General features: G+C 50.7%; 1 protein-coding gene across 1 annotated transcript; it reads left to right on the top strand.

Moving 5' to 3' along the window:
• Window positions 1-274: 274 nt before the first annotated feature.
• IGFBP5 (insulin like growth factor binding protein 5) lies at window positions 275-20,101 on the top strand. Its single transcript, XM_039555473.1, has 4 exons — window positions 275-1,615; window positions 18,891-19,117; window positions 19,282-19,401; window positions 19,788-20,101. The coding sequence occupies exons 1-4, from the start codon at window positions 1,285-1,287 to the stop codon at window positions 19,917-19,919; spliced, it is 810 nt and encodes a 269-aa protein (XP_039411407.1). The 5' UTR covers window positions 275-1,284; the 3' UTR covers window positions 19,920-20,101.
• Window positions 20,102-20,268: the final 167 nt, after the last annotated feature.

The following is a 20,268-nucleotide window of genomic DNA, read 5'->3' as shown; positions in this document are numbered from 1 at the left end:
ACTTTACCCCTACCCCCCCCCCCTCCCCGATCCTCGGCCTCCCTTTCCCCCTCCTCCTCCCCTTGTCTCTCCTCATAATATTATCCTTGATCACTGCCCGGGGTTTGAAGCCCAGAAGTCAGGAGCCCGCGTACCCCACCCCCACGGCCCGAGCGCGCACTGATAGGGCCCTCGCTGCTGGCACCTAGTCAAGCTGAGGTGTCATTGGGATCTCAAATTGCAGCGAGGGGCTGGCAGGCAGCCAGAGGCAGTCTATTTAAAAGACAGCCTGTTCTGCAGTATTCAGTCTCTTTAGAAACTTCTCCAGGGGAAAAGTGTTGGGAGATCTACAAAGTGGATTTTTTTTTCCTCTTTTTTTTTTCTCCTTCCCCCTGATTTTTTACCGCTCCTCTGCCGACTTTGCAACAAAACACTCCAACTTTGCAGAAAACTTTTTTTTTTATTATTCTTTTGGTCTTTTTTTTCTTTGCAAATCTTGGAAGAGGAAAGCGGGAGAGTTGAACAGAGCCGATCGAAACACAACTTTGCTTCATACCAAGCTTCCCAGACGCTCGCTGCGTCGGGAGAGACTTTTTCTCCTTCAGAAGAAGAGGGAGGGGAGGGGAGCTTTGCATCCCCTCTTCCTTCTCCTGCGTTTTCTTTTTTTTTTTTTTTCTCCTCCTGACTGCTTTGATGCATTATTAGCAGGACACTGGTTTTCAAGGAACTTTGCTCCCTTCCCAACCTGCCTCCTCCCAGCCCTTTGGGAAGTGTGTGTGCGTGAGTGAGTGAGTGAGTGTGTGAAATCGCCGTCCCACCTCCCCAAACCCCCTGCTCCCCCACGCCTCCCCCTGCAACCTGTAGGCTGTGCAACCCCTGCAGGCTTCGCTCCCTTTCCCCCCTCCTTCCCTCCCTCTTCTTTGCGCTCCCGCGGATCGCGGTGCGAATTCCCCCTTTCGAGGCGAGAAAAAGCTGAAAGGAGAAACGGGGGGGGGGGGGGGGAAAGACAAAAAAAAGGAAATCTCGACGTCCCCCCCCTCCCAACCCCAAAAGAAAAGCAGGAGGGTCTCGCACCCCGAGAATAAACCCCAGATTGGGGCGCATGCAAGCAGGGGCTGCACTTCCTTTTCTGAATTTAATTTTTTAAAATTCTTTAATTTTTTCTTGTAATTTTTTCTTTTTTTTTCTTTTTTTTTTTCTTTTTTTTTTCTTTTTTTTTTTTGGCCCCCGAAGGGGCAAGCGGAAAGCCAGCGCCGCCCGCTCCCGGCAGCCCCCCGCGCCCCGTCCCGCAGCATCCCCGCCGCGATGCTGCTGCGGCTCCTGGTGCTGTTGGGCGCCTGCCCGGGGCTGTCGCGGTGCCTGGGCTCCTTCGTGCAGTGCGAGCCCTGCGATGCCAAGGCGCTGTCGCTCTGCCCGCCGCCGCCGCTGGGCTGCGAGCTGGTGAAGGAGCCGGGCTGCGGCTGCTGCCTCACCTGCGCCCTGCCCGCCGGGCAGCCCTGCGGCGTCTACACCGAGCGCTGCGCCCGCGGGCTGCGCTGCCTGCCGCGCCAGGGCGAGGAGAAGCCGCTGCACGCCCTGCTGCACGGCACCGCCGTCTGCCTCAGCGAGAAGAGCTACCGCGAGCAAGCCAAGGCCGGTGAGTGACCCCGATCCTCCAGCCGCAGGTCTCCCGGATGCTTATCCGCCTTGCCGGTTCCTTTTCCATCTTGCCGCCTGCTTTTTCCACCCCACCGCCAGCTCCCGGCTGCGTTTTCCTTTCTCTCGTTCCGGGTGCTCTTCCATGACCCTCCGCTTGCTTTTCCGTCTTTCCGGCTCCCTTTCCATCTTTCCGCTTGCTTTTCTGCTCCCTCCCACTGACTGCTCTTCCCTGCCCCCGCCTCTGCTTTCCCATCCCGCCGGCTGCCTTTCCATCTTCCCAGGTGCTGTTCCATGCCCCCGCTTGCTTTTCCGCCTTCCCGGCTACTTTTCCATCTTTCCACCCGCTTTTCCATCCCCACCCTCCCCCCGCCTGCGCTTCCAGCCCCCTCCCCCGCCGTGTGCTTTTTCGCCTTCCCGGCTCCTCCATTCCCCTGCACTACCACCAGCTGCTTTTCCATCTTTTTGGCTACTTTTCTGTCTTTCTGCCTGACTTTTCTCTTTCTCTCACACAGTTACACACTCTGACTGCTGTTCCATCTTTGTAGCTATTTCCCCATTCTTTCTTCTCCCCACCCCCTCCACGAGCAACTTTTCCAAGCTCCCAGTTGCTTTTCCATCTTTCCTGTCTGCTCCACTACCACTTCCCCTGGCTGCTCTTTCACCCCTCTATTGCTTTTCCACCTTTCCAGCTACTTTCACATCTTTCTAGCTGTTCTTCCACCCACACCCGCTGCTTTTCCATTTTTGTGGGTACTCTTCCATCCCCCTAACTGTTCTTCCATGCCCCCTGCCACTTTTTCCATCCTTTCCATCTGTGCTCCGGTCAAACCTCCTGTTGCATCATCTCACAGCCTCCCCCACCCTGCCTTCCATCATTGCCTCTTGTTTGCCCCATCTCCAGTGGAAAGGTTTTCTTTCCCCCCTTCCCAGATGCACCTTCTTAGTCACAGCTGCATCCCAGTCCTTCCCCAGTTGCATCCTTTACATCTTTCCTGCATCCCTGCCTTCAGCCCTCTCCCTGACACCTGTCTATCACCATATCCTCCACCTTGCTCTGGGGCCTGAACTGATCTCTGCAGATTGAAGTACAGAGGAGAGCAGGGCATCTCCTTACAACCAACAGCCCCATTCCCAAAGTCCTCAGCCACCCCCAGGTTTGTTGCTCTGCCTCACACTTCCTCCTTGGAATCACTACAGCCTGCACTTTCTGTCTGCCAGCTGCTGGACCTCTTTGTTGGGCGATGGGTTTTAGCTCAGGGAGGTGAAGAGAGCAGGTGCATTAGGGACAGGATATGCATTTGCAAAAAATAATGGTGGTGTGGCTAATAACGGGAAAGAACAGGTTAAAAGCAAGCATGAAGGCAAGCACAGCAGCACCAGTGCAATGCCAAGTTTCTGAAATGTTTGCACCTTGCACGTGACAAAAGCATGAAAGAAAGCGCTCCTTCATTTTGGCACTCATTTCACTCCCATTTCTGGATCCTGTAGCTCATGTGAGGACAGATTCCTTATATTCTTCCAAATACATCTGTATTTCTGCCACGGTGTGAAGGGGAGGTAGGGGAGGGTGTCCGTATGTCTGGGGGACCACTTGGCAAAAAAAAAAACGAAACAGAAACCCTCACTTTTTTTGGTCCATGAAAAAGTCATTTCTACTTGTTAGCAAGCATCTGCAACAAGAATCCTTTTCTCCTTTCTAGCACCTAATAAATCTTGATGCTTTTATTATTTTTTCCCCTTTGCTGCTTGCAGGCAGTGGTTGTGTTGCTATGCTCCATCCTTCAGAGCAAAACCAAATTCTGTGTGTAGTAACTTCCCCCCTCCCTCAAATGACATCAGATGTCCAAACTCTCTTTAATCAGCCAGAAACAGCAAAGCTGAGCTTGGTTTTTTGAAGGGTGGCTGGAAGGGATGAGGGTTGGGAGCCGACCTGCACAGGGAGCAGAGGGCGAGGCCAGGAGCCACGTTCCTGCCATGGAGCCCAGGAAGCTGGGCAGTTACCGCCGTCAGCGGAGATAGGCGAAGTATCCCGGAGCGCGTCATCCTGGTGTTTATTTACTCTGCACGTGTGTGTTCGTGGCAGGGGCAGGTGGTGTGGTCGGGAAGGCAAAGCCATGCAGCTGAAACCCAGCAGGAGAGCAGGGCCCATCCTTGCACCTGTGCCGAAGGTGCCCCATACAAACACCTGAAAAAGCTTTGGCGCTTGGCTCCCAGCATGAATCTCCTTCTGTTTCACCTGCCTTGCACTTCCCTAAGAAACTGGTCCTTTAGCAGGTGCTTTGTGTGAAAATTTTAGCCAGGTCCCTTGTAATTCCACTGCTTTTGATTTTCTTGGGATGGGGAACACCGGTTGAATGAACAAGGAGAGGGACAGTAAAGCAGCGGCAGGTTTGTCATGCAAACCAACCCCCTGGCACCACCTGCACTTCCAGTTGGGACTCCCTGAATGCCACAGGGGCTTCTTTTTGACACGTTTTGTTCGCAGACAGCAGATGAGCCTGGATTGGAAAGGCTGCTGCAAGAAGCCACAGGAGACCAGCAGGCTCCTCTTGAGATTTATGCAATTGCAAATAAGAAATAAAAAATAAATCAGGAATTCCTGAGGATGGGAGAGAGGAAAAAAGTCACTTGGCATTCAACTGGTAGTGTGTGAGAACAAAGTATATTTTCATAGGCATGTTTCTAAGCAACAGGGCAAGAAAAGAAATGAAGTTTGACTTGAACTTTCTGGCCTATGCCAGTTTGGCCAGCAGCACAGGGACCGTGTGCTGGGGAAGCTGGCCTGGCCCTCCCATCTATCAATGACCAAAATTGGCCCTGAGCTGCGAACCGCTGAGAAAAAATCGGCACTCTGCAAAATAAACTATGTTACAGTGGTGAGGACTAGATCAAACTGCATTTCTATCTATTTCTGCTCTTGTGCTGGCCAAGTTTAAAATTGCAGATGCTTTCCTCCTTATGGACAAGGTGGAAATGCATCGAGCAGCACTGCAAGAGCCAGAGCCTGGGAGACCAGGCTTTGGTCTCCTGTAGAGCAGATGTCTTGCCCGGGGACGAGATGCTTGTGCAGTTTCCTCATATGTATGCTGGGAACAGTGGTACTGAGGAATGCTAGAGGTAATGAGCAGAATGTCCTCCTGGTTTGTTGAGAGGTCTGAAATGAAAGCAAGTGTGGGATTAAAGAGACTTAGTAGGGCTTGTTTTAAGTAGATGGATATGTAGGTACTGACAGGATGGTCCCTGTAGTCCTTCCTGCCACAACAGACACTGTCCTTCACTGAAAGCCAAACATCACGTCTGCAATTGACTGTTCCTGGTAAAAAAATATGAATGAGCTTCATTTATGGCACAGCCTGCAGGATTCTGGGTTTTCTCTGTTTTGTTTAGGTTTCCTTTGAAATATACCACCTCTTTCCATTTTTCTCCCCTGTGCTCCTGCCAGACTTCCTCCTGCTGAGACAGCAAGGTCAGGCTGAGCACCGGGGAGTGGAGGGCACAGATTGGAGCCTGCTGCCCTAAAAAGGCTCATGGAAAAACAAAGGTTGTCAAATATTTCCTTCTCTCTTGTTCCTGCTCTCTTTCTAGAAAGCGACCAAGACTTGGCAAGTTTCCTCATGAAACCGTGAGCCAACGATAACCAGGAGGGGAAGGGGGGGGTTTGCAGAATTAGCCCTAAGAAAATCATCTTTGCTGCGTCAGCTGACAGGAGGAGGAGGACTGCTGCCGAGCCCAAATTTCCTGCAGCTTGTGTTTGGTGCTATCCTTTATTGCTCCCCAACATATTTTCCCCCACCCCATTCCCCCTTCCCTTATTCGCCTGCTCTACATTTGGGGATGTGGAGCTTCAGGAGTGAGCAAAGGGGATGTGACGAGGCAGGTGGGCAGCTCCATGTCGAGATCCGGGATGAGGGTGAGGGTTAGGGCAGGGGTCATGGAAGCAGGGCGCTTGGGATGCACTATCTTGTGCACGTGTGTCACTCTGGGAGGGACCTGGTTTGTGCGAGCGGCAGGTCCATTGCGAAGCAGCTCCGAGCCGTCAAGGTGAAAGCTAGTATCAACAGGCCTGCAAAACCTCAGATACTAAACAGGAGAATCTTCATTTTTCTTTTGATCTGGAGTTTCAACAACAATAACAATATATCAAAAAAAAAAAAAGTGAAATCCATCAGGTGCCAGCAAAAGAGCTGGGTTTCTGCGGTGTGTGTGTGTACGGGGGAGGAAGGGATAGGGTGGTTCAAACAGGAAAGGAGGGGCCTTGGCTGGAAGGATTTTTCAGCAGCCTGGTTTCTAAGGAAGGAGGGAGAATATTAAGTAGTTGATCCAAATGAAATTCCTGCCGAGTGCCAGCAGAGTTCACCGGAGAAAAGACGTGGCTCTGTGCGTGCGTGCATGAGTGATAGAGCTGGCCCCGAGCTTCCACGCAGCCCTGGACCCACTCCAGGTCAGTGCAGGGAGCCCCTCCAGAGCCTGCTCCACCACAGCGGAGAGCAGGAGCTGGTCTCAAACGGGAGCCTCTGCAAACTTGAGGAATGCTGGAGGAGGCCATTGTATCTCCTTGTGTCGACACATAGGCAGCAGCAGCAGCAGCAGCAGCAGCATCCTGTGCCCAGATGATCGTCGCGGCTTTGGCACGTCAGTAACATGAGCACAGTCATGTGCGACTGGAAGCGTTTGCCTGACTGCGGGGTGTCCCCTCAGGCTTGACAGAAGGGGGTAGGAAAGATTTGGTACCTTCTGTGCCAGCTTCAAGACATCCCCCGGTGTCTTTTGTCGCTTAGTTTGTCGCACGTGTCAGGGCGGAGGGGGGAGGAAGAGGAGGAGAGGCGGCGGCCGGCGCTGCCGCAGGCGGAGCGCGGTGCTCTGCTTCCTCCTAACGACCGCTGGAAGCTCTGCTCGCCCCGGGCCGAAAGAGCCGCAGATGCAGGAGCAGCTGCGGGAGCTGCTACAGCAGCGTTTCCCAAAGCTCTTCATGCAAACTGAAAGGCCTGGGAGCAGCCTGAGAAGGGTGGCGGGAACCTCAGCCCCTCCGGGGCTTGCCGTCCTCTGCTCGGCGGGGTGAGCTAAGAACAGCTGTAGAGCAGATAAAAGTGCCCATGGCACACCAAATCCTGGCTGCTTTTTTTCCCCCCAAGCACTTAGTGGCACAAATTCAAGGCCAGACGTAAGTGGAGAATTTGGCTGGAACACACCTGTCCCTCAGTGTGTGCTGCAGAGCAGCAGGATTGATGTGCACAGGGAAGATATGCATGTGAGCATATGCACACATGTACCCGTGTTCACACGCCCACACATGCCTGCATAAACATTTAATGTGTGCAAGCACACACACGGAGCAGTCTTGTCTCTGGAGGCAGAATGGTTTCTAGGCAGCACACACAAACCTCTCTTAGATGCGCAGGTTCTGGTTATGACTGGCACATCAGTATTTTGCCATCAAGATCAGATACTGGCATACAGATCAGCCTACCCTATCCTCCCACTGAGGGCTCAGAAATGAGATGCACCAGGTGAGCATATCAAACAATGGGAGGTGAGGAAGGAGATAGATGCAAGATCTGTCCTCCTCTCAGCCAGCTGTGTGGATCCAAACTCACCCCGTGCTTGGAGGTGGGTTGTGTTTTCTGGCTAGACTAGGATAATACACTAAGAGATTTCATAAGGGCAAATTCTCCACAGCGAAGGTGTGAAGTTGTGACTTGCAAAGGACAGCCAGTCCACCTGCCAGGGCAGTGGTGCCTGGTGTTATAGGTGGAGGAGATGGTGCCAGGGGCCCTGAGGTCTCTGGGATCCTGCAAACTTCTCTATGCCCAGGCAGCAACCACTGGCCTTCAGGAAGGTGTGAAAGAAGAACTGAATTGGGAAAAGACAGCACATTTGCTGAGATGTAGCAGCTGAGGATAGGAGAAACAGCCTCCAGCACTGACCAGAGGAAGCTATAGGACCCAAAGACACGATGCACACAGAGGTCAGAGATGATCCAAAGATCATCTTTGGCCGTGTGAACTCACTGGCAGCCAGCCTGATAACCACCTAGTCATTTATAAGGAGGGTTTTTACAGGGAAAAAGTAGATATTATTTGTTCGTCGTCAGGACAGGAATAGCCAAAAGTATGAGGAGGCTCTGCTGGTGAGAAGGAGAGGGATGCCTGACCCCCCATGCTGGAATCCCCTAAGACCTGGCCCGCTGGGTCCAGCGAGCATGAGCCTCCACACTGGGTCTCCCCAGGGCGATACATAGGGCTGCCTGTGGGACGTGGAGTGGGGCAGCAGCTGTGCCTGCACTCCTGGGTCATGGGGCTGCCCATTTAAGATCACTGGGCACAGTTCATGATTCATGCCTTGGGTCAACCTGGAAGGGTCCCGTCACATCTGGTGACATCCCCCATCCTCTCGCCACTCAACCCCCACAAGACACTGTGTTCCTTTGGCTGTGTAGCCAAGGCGAGTCCCAGCAAGATGTTGTTTTTGAGGTGGCTCTTTGATGCAAGTGATATGAGGGGACCCCTTAGTGTTCATGTCAATCCACTGCTTGAAGTTAATCCCAGCAGGGGCCAGCACAATGTGTTTGCAGAAACTTGGGACTCTTGGTGATTTGACATGGGCAAATTTGCTCATTTGTCAGCATGTTTTGGTAAGTCTTCTGTCTGTTTCTGATGTTTCCAGGACAAGTGTGAGAGAGACTCTGGTCAACAGGTTAAATTTTGAGGAGGCATGTTAAACTTATGCTTGTGAAGTCAGTGGGCATTTCTTGTGTGCACATGCACAAGTACTTGTTCTCACTATTGCCCTTATCTCCAGACCCCTCTGATATTCCATCATTTTTCACTGTAAGTCCACCCCAGTGTTGCTGTCTCTTCCATGCAGAATGGGCGAATGTGGGGTCAGTATCTCCCACTCTAAATGGGCACACCATGCCCTGTCAGGGCTTGATCCTGCAAGATGCTGAGCACTTTTCCTTGAGGGCCAGAGAATCAAAGGCTTTAGGGCACCTCTCTCCTCAGTGGGAACCAGCTGCCTCAGTCCTCGAAGGACTGTGGGGCCAAAGCAAAGGCTGTTGGCTCTGGCAGAGTTGGAGAGCTCTTTGCAGCTTCAGGCCTCGAGGGCTGTTGTTGCAGTTTGGTTTGTTTGCTTGTTGGATGGACACAGCTGGCTCGCTGATGGAGATAATTGTTATGTTGATGGAGATGACTTGTCTGGTTGCTATTTAAGGGCAGGAAGGTAATCCTGACAGATACTTAAGGAAATGATTGCCTAGCTAAACAGAAGAAGGAATGTTTCTGAAAGGTAACTTTGGGGGGCAAAGTTGGCTAATATTCATTATTCTTTTTTGTAGAAAAACAGTAGAAATATTTTATTTTTCCAAATACAGATGGGATTCATCAGAAGATGATTAAATCAACAGACCCATTTATTATTCATGCTTAAGAAATCAGATGTTATGTGTTAGACTAATGATGAAAATCTGTAATTAAATAAGCCAGTGAAAACTATGGAACCTGGCTTTCACTTCCTAATTTAAAGGAGGTGGTGGAAAAGAAGAAAAGTTTTACTGTGGAAGAATTGCATGCCTTACACCTGTCCAGCAGTCAATTATGCTGCTGCCACAGCTGCATATATGTCTTAAGATACTTTAATTATATCTAAATACAAAGTGATATACAGTCATTGCTTTCACTTGTGTGTCTTTCTTTCCTGATGAAATAGTAGATGTGGGTGAAATTTTCTGTATCATTTCATAGCCATTTCAGCATCCAGTTATTTGGTTTTGTAAAAGCAGCGGTGGCCTGAGGTTGCAGGAGAAGCAACGAACTGCAACAATGATTTTGTCATTCCAGAAAGGCTCCAGATCTGTGGCAAGGGGTGATTAGTTGTCTTTCATGGAGCTTCAGACCCCAAAATGGAGGTCTGTACCCTTTTCTACATCAAGAGACTCATTGGGGTTTTTTAACATTCAAAAGCATCTTTGCATCGTGTTGGACCAAGAGAAATTGCTAATGTATGCAGTGGTACAGGGTGGAAAATGGCTAAGAGAGGCAAGACTCATCCATTAGGATCAAACTTGAGCAAATTTCTCCTTATCAATATTGTCAGAATGTGAATGTCAAGCTTCTGGTACTTTTTTGTGGTCTGATTTAGGTGGACTGAGAGATTAAATAACAGCCAGGCCTACTGCAGGCAAAGGCTTTCTGAGAGAAGGAGCTAAGGCAGAAGGGAGTCCTGAGGGCAGAGGTTGGAAATGTCATCCCTCAGAGGTGGTAATAGTCGGGATGGACGGTACATGTGGTGATGTGTCATCTGGTGCTGACACAGAGATGAGCAATGGATGATCTCACACAGCTTTTCTATCTGGTTTAAGGCAAAACTGTGAAAGTGAGGCGGAAGGCCTAGAAGTTAATCCAGGCTAGGCTGGATTAATCACAGCTGCACACCTGAAATACTTTTGGCATTGTAGCAGTTCTTGTCCAACACCTGACACAGGTGCATCTCCACACTCCACCTTAATGTGCCTTTTCCTCTCTCTTTGTGGTGGGCAAGGGGTTTGACTTTCTTGGCTCTTCCAGTTCCTGACTGCTGTTGAGGCCAACAGAGACCCTCGATAACCAACTGTGGAGAAAGATCTGGGCACGGAGGCCACCAGCTTCTGGTGGGAGTAGCGTTTCCCGGAGTCAGTTCCAGTAGGACATTTGTTAAAACTTCTGCTCAACATGAAAAAAATCAGATTCAAAACCCTGTCCAAAAGGCAAAAGTTGCCTTCATCCGTAAGCAGGCCAGAGAGCTTAGCATAACCTGTAGTGACCACATTTTTGGTAGGACATCCTTTTCTCAGGATCCTCTCCTTTAATACAGGAGTTTCCTCTTAATTTTGTACTGTTCCTAAGGTAAGGAGCTACAATATCCACACTGACTTCCCAGCTCTTGATAGTCACCAGCAGCACTCTTTTGGTTATGGGTCAGCTTCTAAGGCCTGACTCTACTATGATTAGTAATACTTGGGTTCAGAAACCAAAATTGCATTGGCATCTTGGCAGCACCTGCTTTTAATTCCAGGTTTCTTGATGTCTCATGTATATTGATACCAGTCTTCACATGAGTTTTAAAGGCAAGCCCCACATAGTCCAAGAGGGCAAATTACCTACTCCTTCTCCCTAGTTACACTTCCTCCATTGCTGTCACTGAGCTACCTGCATCCAAAAAAGTCCCTCTTCCTGCTTTTTTTTCATACAATAATGATAGTTGATGGACACTGTTAGGGTTCTCTTCCAACCCATCACACCTCCTTCATTTCTACAGCACAGTAAGATTTTTTCCAAGTCATCTCTGGTGGCCAGATGATCAAAACAACCAACCTTTTGTTTTCATTCAGAAAATGTTAAAGCATGTGTGTTCTCATCTTTTTGCCACAAATAAGCCCTGTGGAGAAACTGCTGGTAAACAATTCAATTATGCCTTTTAGGAACTAATCCAGATTTTCCTCACCTTTATTGTTAGTTAGGCAGAGACTGTCATGCAGTCTTCTCTGAGTTTTCCTTCTTTGCTCTTTTCTACTCTTAGTTTCTTGGCAGTTTGGTATGGGTTTTGCCTCCTTTATTGCAACCAAGGAAATCTGCCTCTAGGGTGGATTTATTGGAAAAGATGCAAGACTAAGAAAGGCTGAATTATTTCATGCTTTCCAGGAAGGAAAAATATATCTTGGTCACTCTAATATTGAAAGATGATTTATTTAAATTTCTGTGGGTCATAATTCAGCTCTCAGCTTCTTCTGCAGTTTCGGCATATGGAATGGGGAACATCTGCAGTCTCCAGATGATGTGAAGGAAATATGTTTTATCTTCCTATCATCAGTGCATCAGCAACAGGAGCTTCTTGATATAAATCTAGTCCTGAAAAACTTCCTTCCCCTCCACTTGCCAGTTCAGTTCTCTGGAAGATAGCTGCTTGTATCAGCCTGACATTTCCTGAACAAAGTTAGCTAGCAACAGAGTGCCTGCAATTTTGCAAGATGGTGCACATCAGCATCATTTAATTGAAATGGATGGAGGTTTGTTCATCATCTTACTGGAGGGCAAAACTCTGGAAAGTTTCCCAATTCTTTTATTGGTTAGATATTTTGGGTTGTCTCTTGGACAGAAATCATTGTCATGAGAACCTAGAGTCTCTGGCTGTGTGCTGCCTGTTGACTCAGACCCTCACCTGGTCTTGGTGTGTCTTGTATGTGCATTGCAAACTCCCACACCTGCATGGAGAACTGATTGTAAACAGATTTGGGAACTCCTTGGAAAGAGACAAAGACAACACCTCCTGTTCAGCCCCAGTCTTTGCTTTTACATCTCAAGGCAGCAGCAGTCTAGCCCATCAGCTGGTGCCCAAGCTTGGCTCTTCCAGCACAACATGGGTGCTTGGAGACTGCTGAACTAACAACTAGCAATGTGTAGGGAAGGAGCTTCCATCATGAAGCTCCCCATATCCAAACCTGCTTTTCTCCTTGCTCTACAGAGTTGCTCTCAGAGAGTTTTATTTTGTGGCTGCAGCAAGGAAGGGCAGCTAAGGAAAGCACCATTTGGCACCTAGCAACACAGATCCTTCCTTAAGCTTCCAGTTCCCATAGCTGTACCTTTCCCACCTCCATGGCATTTGCTGGCACTGCGGAGAAGTCATGCTGATCCAGAGATCCGCTCCTACAGATAGGTCCTGCACTTCCAGAGCAGACCAAAACATGAGCTGGTTCTCTTGAGAGCTCCTTTCCCACATGCCGAGCTGCATTTCTCCCCCATCCAGCTCTGTATGAGGACTCCGAGGTCATCAGGATGATGATCTCCCTTTCCCATGAATCCTGTGTGAACCTGGGGGCAGCCCAAGCACCTGATATTCACGCTCTGCAGGTGAGCCCTGGCTGATACAGCAGAATCTGCATCCACAGGTTTCTGCTGAGGAGACATTACTCACCTGAGAAAGAGCTGGTCTTCCAGGCTAGTTCAGCAAAGCCCATACAATAACTTAAAAAAAAAAGGCCACAGCCATCAGTGCTTGCTCTCTGAGGCTCTTCAGGGATCCTCCTGGCTCTTGGCTTAATAAAATGGAGATAAGTCCTAGCCTTCCAAGCCAGCTCTCTGGATGCTTTTCCATCTCTTCTCTGAGCTTGGTCTTGCTGATCCATATCCTTCCCTTAAAAGGTGTCTCAGTGGAACAAGGGAGTGAACAAGTCTCATCAACTTCCACCATGTTGTCACAGGGATATAAGATACTGGAATACCCTGGAGCCCCTCTTCCAAAAGTTTGTGTGGCTTTTGAGCGGTGGAGTGATTGGATTCTGATCATCTGTCTTTGGTAGGTGACTGGGTGTGGTGGGGCAGAGTGGGTGTTTCTGAGAGCACTTCACAGTGCTTTGATTGCTGAAGACTTTCTTCCACACTCTGCAAATCACAAAAGTGTTTTGTTGCCTTTGGCAGCTGTTGAAGTTCCTAATTCCCAGGGAAGGAAATATGGTGTGCGTTTTCTTACTACTGCTCCTGTGTCTGCAAAACAGCTTGGCCCATGGGAACTACATCACAGGCTGCAAGGGGACCAAGACTGAAGAGGTGGTGGGAGTTACCTTTTCTTAACTTCAGATGTTTGGAGGCCTAAGTGTGATCATTGGAGTCACAGGAGAAGAGACTGGAGTTTCCAGAGATATGTCGTTCCACCCTAAAATCAACACCCAAGCCAAATGATGGGGCTGGTCACATTTTGGAGGGTGCAGCATCTCTGCAATGACTTACACATGGAGTTTGACCATGCAGAGCACCTCAGTGTTAGCATTCAGGTGTTATGTGACATAGATTTGTTTTAAGTGTCTGTTGCACATTTCTGAGACTTGTGGGAGGTGGGGTGGCAGTCCCAGCAGGGCTGCTGTTTTTGTGTTCTTGGTGTGTGGTGTCTCCTCTGAGCCTCTCATCACCTGCAAGTATTACCAGCATGCTCCCTTGCCAGTCCTTACCAGACAGACTGCACCGGCCTGATGCCGAGACCCCACCAAAGCACAAAAGTTCGTTCAAAGTCCAAGGCATATTGCAGCTGGCTCTCCAGCAGACAACACCCTGGGCTAGTGGAAGGACTGGCTGGAGCCTCCATCCTCAGCCCTGGCTGCTCCACCTCCAGTTGGTGCCAGATGGCCTCGGGCTGGGCAGCTGCCTGAGCTCACTGCCTGACCTCACCAGGGCGGTGGCCTCAGCAGTGACCCCAGCCCAGGCACAGTGCCTAGGCTCCTCCACTGACCACCCCAGCAGGGCTGGGGGCCGGTCACCACCGGGCCAGGGGCTGTGCCTGCAACAGGAATGTAAACGAGCTGTTCTTCGTTAGGCGGGTGAAAGCTCCTGGGCTTTTGCCTGGGCTGAGTCTGGTGGCCTCTCGGGAGCTCAGGAATGCTTTTGCTCAGTTGTACTCTCCAGCTGCCAAAGGGTGCAAGATGAGATGACACTCCTAGCTTTGCATCCCTTCCCTGCCTGCATTATCCCTTCCCTGCCTGCATCTTGAGAATGCAAACACAGTGGCTGTCTCTGTGTGCTGACCAGGAAGGAGGAATTTTTATTGTCACATCATGGCCACAGGTGCAAGTCCAGGTCAGGGAGGAATTTGCCTGCCCATTCCGGTGTAGGTCAAGCATGTCCCCTCCTCTGGAGTGGCAACAAATGGGAAGGGCAGCTGGGGAAAATACCCAGGGTTTTTACCAGCCAGGTACCTAAGAAAATAATTCCTGTATAAACCGCATATGCAATGAGCACCTCTGCACAGAGATGGCTGAGTCTGGGGACAGAGGACAGACTGGGTAAATTCTCAAGGTCTCCACCAGTGACATTTGTGTTGTTCCTGTGCTAGAGTTTTAGTTGAGATCCCCATTAAGTCTTTCTCCAACACCTTCCTGCTTAAGTGGTGTATTATGTTAGTGCCTATGCTGTAAATAATAATGATCATGATAATAATCAAGAGGGCTGTTTAGCAGGGTTGTGCTGTGGTTGTGTATGTACTTCTTAGGTGCATGTGGCTTTTGGGGGTGGTGTTGAACAGGACAGCAAGTCCTCTAGCAGCGGGCTGTGGCTGTAACGAGCACGGATCATTAGGAGCAGCAGTCAATAGATCCTTTCTGCCAGAAACCAATGAAAATGTGTTATAAAAACTCAAGCCTCCCAGCCATTTGGAAGAAGCTTCGTGCTCCACTCTGTAATGTCAGCAGGCAGGGATGCAGTGTTCCCACACACTCCACTCTCCAGTGTGGATGCACCCATTACCTTACTGGGAGTTCACATGGGTCCAAAACGTCTGAAGCCCAGGAGCACCAGGCTGGGTTTTGATGCGGAGCAGGACGATGTGTAGTCTGCTCTGAGTGGTATTTGTTGAGGACAGCAGGCAGCCAGACAGGAGCAATTTGTGGCTTCCCAGAAACAGTGCCTGGCATTTTGCTACTCCCCTTCCCTTCTGCAGGGAATGGTTGGCAATGGTTCCTGTTAGGGAGCTTCCTCTGGCTAGCCTGGAGTGGGGAGAAGACACTATGCCCTCAGCCCAGGGCAGAGGACAGCTCACACTCTGCTGTGGGTATTTTCTGCCTCCCAGGGCTCATGGATTAAGACATCAACAGCACAGTCCTTTTGGCCTGGCCTGGGTCAAGAGCCTTTCCAGATGCTTGCCCCTCTTTCCCTGGGCAACAGTGGATCACACCAGACGTGAAGCCATGGGGTGGCTCTGAGTTGAGTCCAGTCTCCTGCCTTGGCTGTAGGGTCAACATCCCTTTGAGGTTGCTGCAGCCCACGTGCCACCTCCAAGCTAGCCGGGCATCCTCGGCTTGGCCAGCAGTGTAATTCTTTTGTGTCATTTTTCTGTGCCAGTAAGCTTGGGGCCTCTACTGAGAGGTGATCTCCTCCTGAGTTGTGGGGAGAAGGACTGGAGCTGGGCAAGCCACCCACCTCCTGTTTCCCACTGTCCCTCATCTGGGGACACCATGAGTAGGGACTTCCTGCCCTATGCCCACAGGGATGCAGCGTGCTTTGTCTGTGCCTTGTGCCCCCTGAGAGGCAGCTCTGCCTCTGCAGAGGGTCACCAGGCTGGCAGGCGGATGGGAGTAGGCAGGAAGGGGCTGTGCGGCAGGCCAGAACCTGACAGTGAAGGAGGAGGAACGCCAGCCTCCTTGCTGAGTCTTAAACACAAGTAGGACTCATTTGAGGACGTTGCTTCTGCCAGCACGTCCTCAGGCACAGAGGCACAGCGATGCCAATGCTGCCTGCCATGAGCCAGCCTGGGGGCAGACAAAGGTTAATGAATGAGCTGGTGGGTGAGGATGGGCATGTGCGTGCAGGAGCTCTAGAGATGCTGGCATGTGTGTCTGGTCCTGGTGGCAGTGGGCAGCTGCAGGTTGATGTGGGTGGGCCAGCCAGGAAGAGAAGGGAGGGGCTGCATGGGTGCTGCATGCCCCAGCTCTGCCTTTTCCTCTCCTCTTGGCACTGGGAAGGTCCCTTACCAGCTGCCCAGAGCTTGTCAGGAGTTTCTGTCAGAGACCTCTGCCCTTCAGTTTGTCAAAATTGGCTTGTTAGAAGAAGGGGTTGTGTCAGCTTTGTTGTTGGAGGAAATTAGGCTATAAAAAATATTAGAGGGTGGAGGAAAGGGATCCCTTCAAGGCATCCGTGGAGTTGTCACTGGGATATAAAGACCCAAACTAGACACCACTGCTGAGTCACAGATGAAGGAATCCCATCACTTCCATCCCTTGTTGTATGACTTCCCAAGTGAATGTTCCCACTTGAGGGGGAGCACATACATGCCAGGGACAGTGAAGGGGTCAGTTCCAGGTGGTTTTTCAGCCCTGCAGAAAGCACTGGACTCGGGCTGGGATCTCAGCAGCTTTTAGTGCACATCAGTTGCAAGAGCACAGGGATCCTGTGGCTCCCATCTCTCCTTGCTGAAAGGGCCCCACGTTAGTCCTCAGCTCACTCTGGCTTGCTGGCAGCTTTAAGGAGAGGAGGGATAAGGTGCTTGCAAGAGGGTAAAGCTGCTGACCTTGTGAGCAGTCTGAGCTGCTGCAAACACCCATTGCATGGTGAGTCCTGGGGACTGGACACCCTGTACTGTTTTTCTGACTGAATCCTCACTGCCTTGTACCCTTTATTTGTTATTTGTTTTTATTTGTTAGGATTGCCCTAAGAAGCTGTGCCTCACTTATTTGTTATTGCAGAGGTAATGAGCTATGCTCCTCTTGTGCTGCTGGGGGGTTGCCAGAACCAATGTGAAACCTCCCTCCCCTTATTACTGTAGGGCAGCCCAGGGAGATACTTTGGCAGCGCCTTCTCCAGCCCTGGATGTGGGTGCCAGAGGGAATTCCTGGGACAGAACACAGCGTGTTTCATTGCCATAAGTAGGGCTTAGTCACTGCAGATGCCTCTGTTCTTCTTTTGGACCTTGAGTTGCCACAATATCTTTTGAGGTAAAGGATGTACTTTGGCTGCACCTTGTATTGTTTCATTCTCTGGGGAGTAATTCCCAGTTTACTCAATCTCTTCTCTATCCCCTGTCTGTCATCCTCTTAGAGTAGAGGAGCCCTGATCTGTGCAGGCAGTTGAGTCCTGCAGCAAGGAATAAAACCCCAAGCATATGAGCATCATGAGGCAAAATGGCAAAATGATCCCATCCTGGGGAGCCACGTGAGTCCTGCAGATGGTGCAGGGAATTGTTTTTGTTGCTCTGAGCAGTTGTTAGGGTGTCGAGTTGGGGATGCAGATCCAATGCTGCTCTTGTGGAAACAGAAAAAACAAAGGGCCACTGTAATAAATAAGTGGCCAGCAGAAACTTTCCATTTTTTGCTGGGACAGTGCAAGGTCACCTTGGCAAGGAGGAGTAGGAGACTGGGACCTGTGACTGGCCTGGTCACCCAGTGACCAGCCCGTCTGCTTGGTCACCTCCAAACCCTGCAGATGAGGTGTGTGTGACAGTCTGGCACTGCCATCTGCCACTGAGCGTCTCGTCTGTCCCCCCCGCTGGGCATCCTCAGACATCCCTGTGCAGCAGTAGCATCCTTGTCACCTTTCTCCCTCTGGTGCTGCATCTGGGTTCCAGGAAGCAGTCGGTCTGCAGGAAGAATGCTGTTTGCCTTGTTGGGGGCATATCTCTGCTTTTATTTTAATCCTGAGTCTTTTTCCCTCCTTTAGGAGGGGATGAGCTGGGTTTCACTGGCATAGAAACTGCAAGAAATTCAGCAACAGATTCCAGCTACTATGATGCTTTTCCTTCTGCTGCAGTGAGTTTCCTCATGGTCACTTGCTGGTCTCAGCACAGACTTGTCATCAGCACTGGACTTCTGGGGATCCAGGGGTCAGGAGACCGGGAACTTCAGGAGCTTTAAACTGTATGCAAATTTAATCAAGAAATAACCCTTTTTCACTCTGGTGGTTGTACTAAATGTCACAAGTCATCTAAGTTTAGACTGTCACCAGCTTGCTCCTATATATAACTGCACAGAGCTCCTGACTGCATCCTGCCAGCAGAGGTTATGCTGGGGGGTCTACAGGAAGATGAGTGCCACGGACAGAGCCTAAACATGGTCCCCCTTTGCTGTCAGTACCATCAGTGGCAGTCAGGCAGCATTGCTTGGCAGTGTTACCCTTAGCTTTGCTGGCTGCTTGGTGTGTGCCAGCAGATGGGAGCTGGTTTGGTCCCATGAGTGGGGCTGCAAGCTGAGGACCCTGGAGGTCCCAGCGCTTGTCAGCTGCATCTTTGGTATCACTGCTGAAGTGCCTGCCCAGCCACATGCTGGCTGTGCTGAGTGATTGACCTTGGCTTTGGAGTTGTCTCATCTTCAAGCATTCCTGGCTTTTGCTCTTGCCTTCTCAAGGCAGGGTGAAGTACGAATTCATTACTTAATCCTCTCAGCATGGATAAACAGGGGCTTCTCTGCCTCATTTATGCGTCATCTGACCCTTCCTGGAGGTAGGATCACCCTCACACTGGTCTTTTTCCACAAAAACAATGATGGCCCTTGTATGTAGAAATGCATCCTAGACCTCCAACTCCTCCATGCACTCTAGACACCTTCCTGTCCCGAGCTCTGAAGTCACACAAAAACCTTGTGAAGTCCCACACAGTGGGATAAAGCCAGGGCTGTAGGCAGCAGCTGGGAAGGGGATTTCTTTGGTTATTTGTTTTCATCCTGCCTGGTGCAAAGGTCTCCTCAGGGGTTGGGCAATAGGCTCTCTGTGCAAAAGCAAGCCCTACTCATGTCATGGAGACCTGACAGTTTGGTACCCCTTCCCTTGCAGAACGGGAGTCCCGGGAGCATGAGGAGCCGACTACGTCAGAGATGACGGAGGAGACCTACCCGCCCAAGGCCTACCGGCCCAAGCACGGGCGCCTCTCTGAGCTCAAGGCTGAAGCCCTGAAGAAGGACCGCCGGAAGAAGCTGACCCTGGCCAAGTTCGTGGGCATGGCCGAGAACACAGCTCACCCTCGTGTCGTCATCCCCGAGCTCCGGCAGGAGTTTGAGCTGGTGGGTGCCTTCACCTTCCCTCCATGGGACTCCCATGGGAAGGTGACTGTGGGAGGGCATTTACCCCAGGGAAATGGGTACTAGTGGGGGGGACCTGGGGGCTTTTGCAGCTGGGAGGTTCTGTGAGGTGCTTTCCTTCTCACATTTGATCTCCCTGTGTGCAGGGCCCGTGCCGCAGGCATATGGAGGCGTCCCTGCAGGAGCTGAAGGGTAGCCAGCGTATGGTGCCCCGCGCTGTCCACCTCCCCAACTGCGACCGCAAGGGCTTCTACAAGAGGAAGCAGGTAAGATGTTCCCCATCCAGGAAGGCTTTTCTCTGCTGCTGCCCTCCGTGGGAAGGATGGAGGTTTTTCCTCTGCTGGGTTGGTTGGGATGTTGCTGAAAGCATCTCCAGACACATTTGGTGGTGGGTGGCCTTGCTGATGGCTCCAAGTGCCATCTGGCCTGAAGCAAGCATCCTGAAGGAGCTGGTGAGGGAGGGAGAAAATTCAGAGAACCCTGGGCTGGGGTAGCAGCAGGGATGGGGATGTGCTAAAAGCAGACAGCAGGAGCCAGATCCTACCCAGGGGATTGCATCACTGGTGTGAAAGAGGCGAGGCCTGATCCCAAGGGAGGAAGCCACAGTGTTTGGGGGCCAACTCCTAATCTCTGCCCTTGGGTGTCTCCCCAGTGCAAGCCCTCCCGAGGTCGGAAGCGTGGGTTGTGTTGGTGTGTGGACAAGTACGGCATGAAGCTGCCGGGGACTGACTTCCTGAGCGGAGACCTGCAGTGCCACGCATTCGACAGCAGCAATGTGGAGTGAAGCCGCATCCCCTCCCTCCGCCCCATCACTATCTACCCAGACTCCCTTCCACCCTCCCCTCTGCACCTCCCTGCGCCCCGGGACTCCAATTCCTTTCATCTCATGTAAGACGAAAAAAGAAAGGAAAAGAAAAAAGAGAAAGGAAGGAAAATGAAAAAAAACCAGAAAGGGAAAGAAAGAAAGAAGGTAAGTAAGGAAAGGAAAAGTAAAAAGAGAGAAAGAAAGAAAAAAGAGAAAAGAAAAAAGAAAATTAAAAAAGAGAAGAAAAGAGAAAAGAAGAGAAAAGGAAAAAGAGAAGAGAAAAGGAAAAAAAGAGAAGAGAGAAAAATAAACTCTGAAGAAACTGAGG

Source organism: Corvus cornix, chromosome 7 (assembly GCF_000738735.6).
Source record: "Corvus cornix cornix isolate S_Up_H32 chromosome 7, ASM73873v5, whole genome shotgun sequence".
NCBI lineage: Eukaryota > Metazoa > Chordata > Aves > Passeriformes > Corvidae > Corvus > Corvus cornix.
Note: the sequence above shows the minus strand (reverse complement) of the source record. Positions and strands in the feature narration are given on the sequence as shown.

Excerpts from the sequence above, each read along its gene's own strand:
- IGFBP5 (XM_039555473.1), top strand. The coding sequence starts at position 1,285 with ATGCTGCTGCGGCTCCTGGTGCTGTTGGGCGCCTGCCCGGGGCTGTCG. Across the intron at positions 19,118-19,281 it reads TCCGGCAGGAGTTTGAGCTG|GGCCCGTGCCGCAGGCATAT; the intron begins GTGGGTGCCTTC and ends CCCTGTGTGCAG. Across the intron at positions 19,402-19,787 it reads GCTTCTACAAGAGGAAGCAG|TGCAAGCCCTCCCGAGGTCG; the intron begins GTAAGATGTTCC and ends GTGTCTCCCCAG.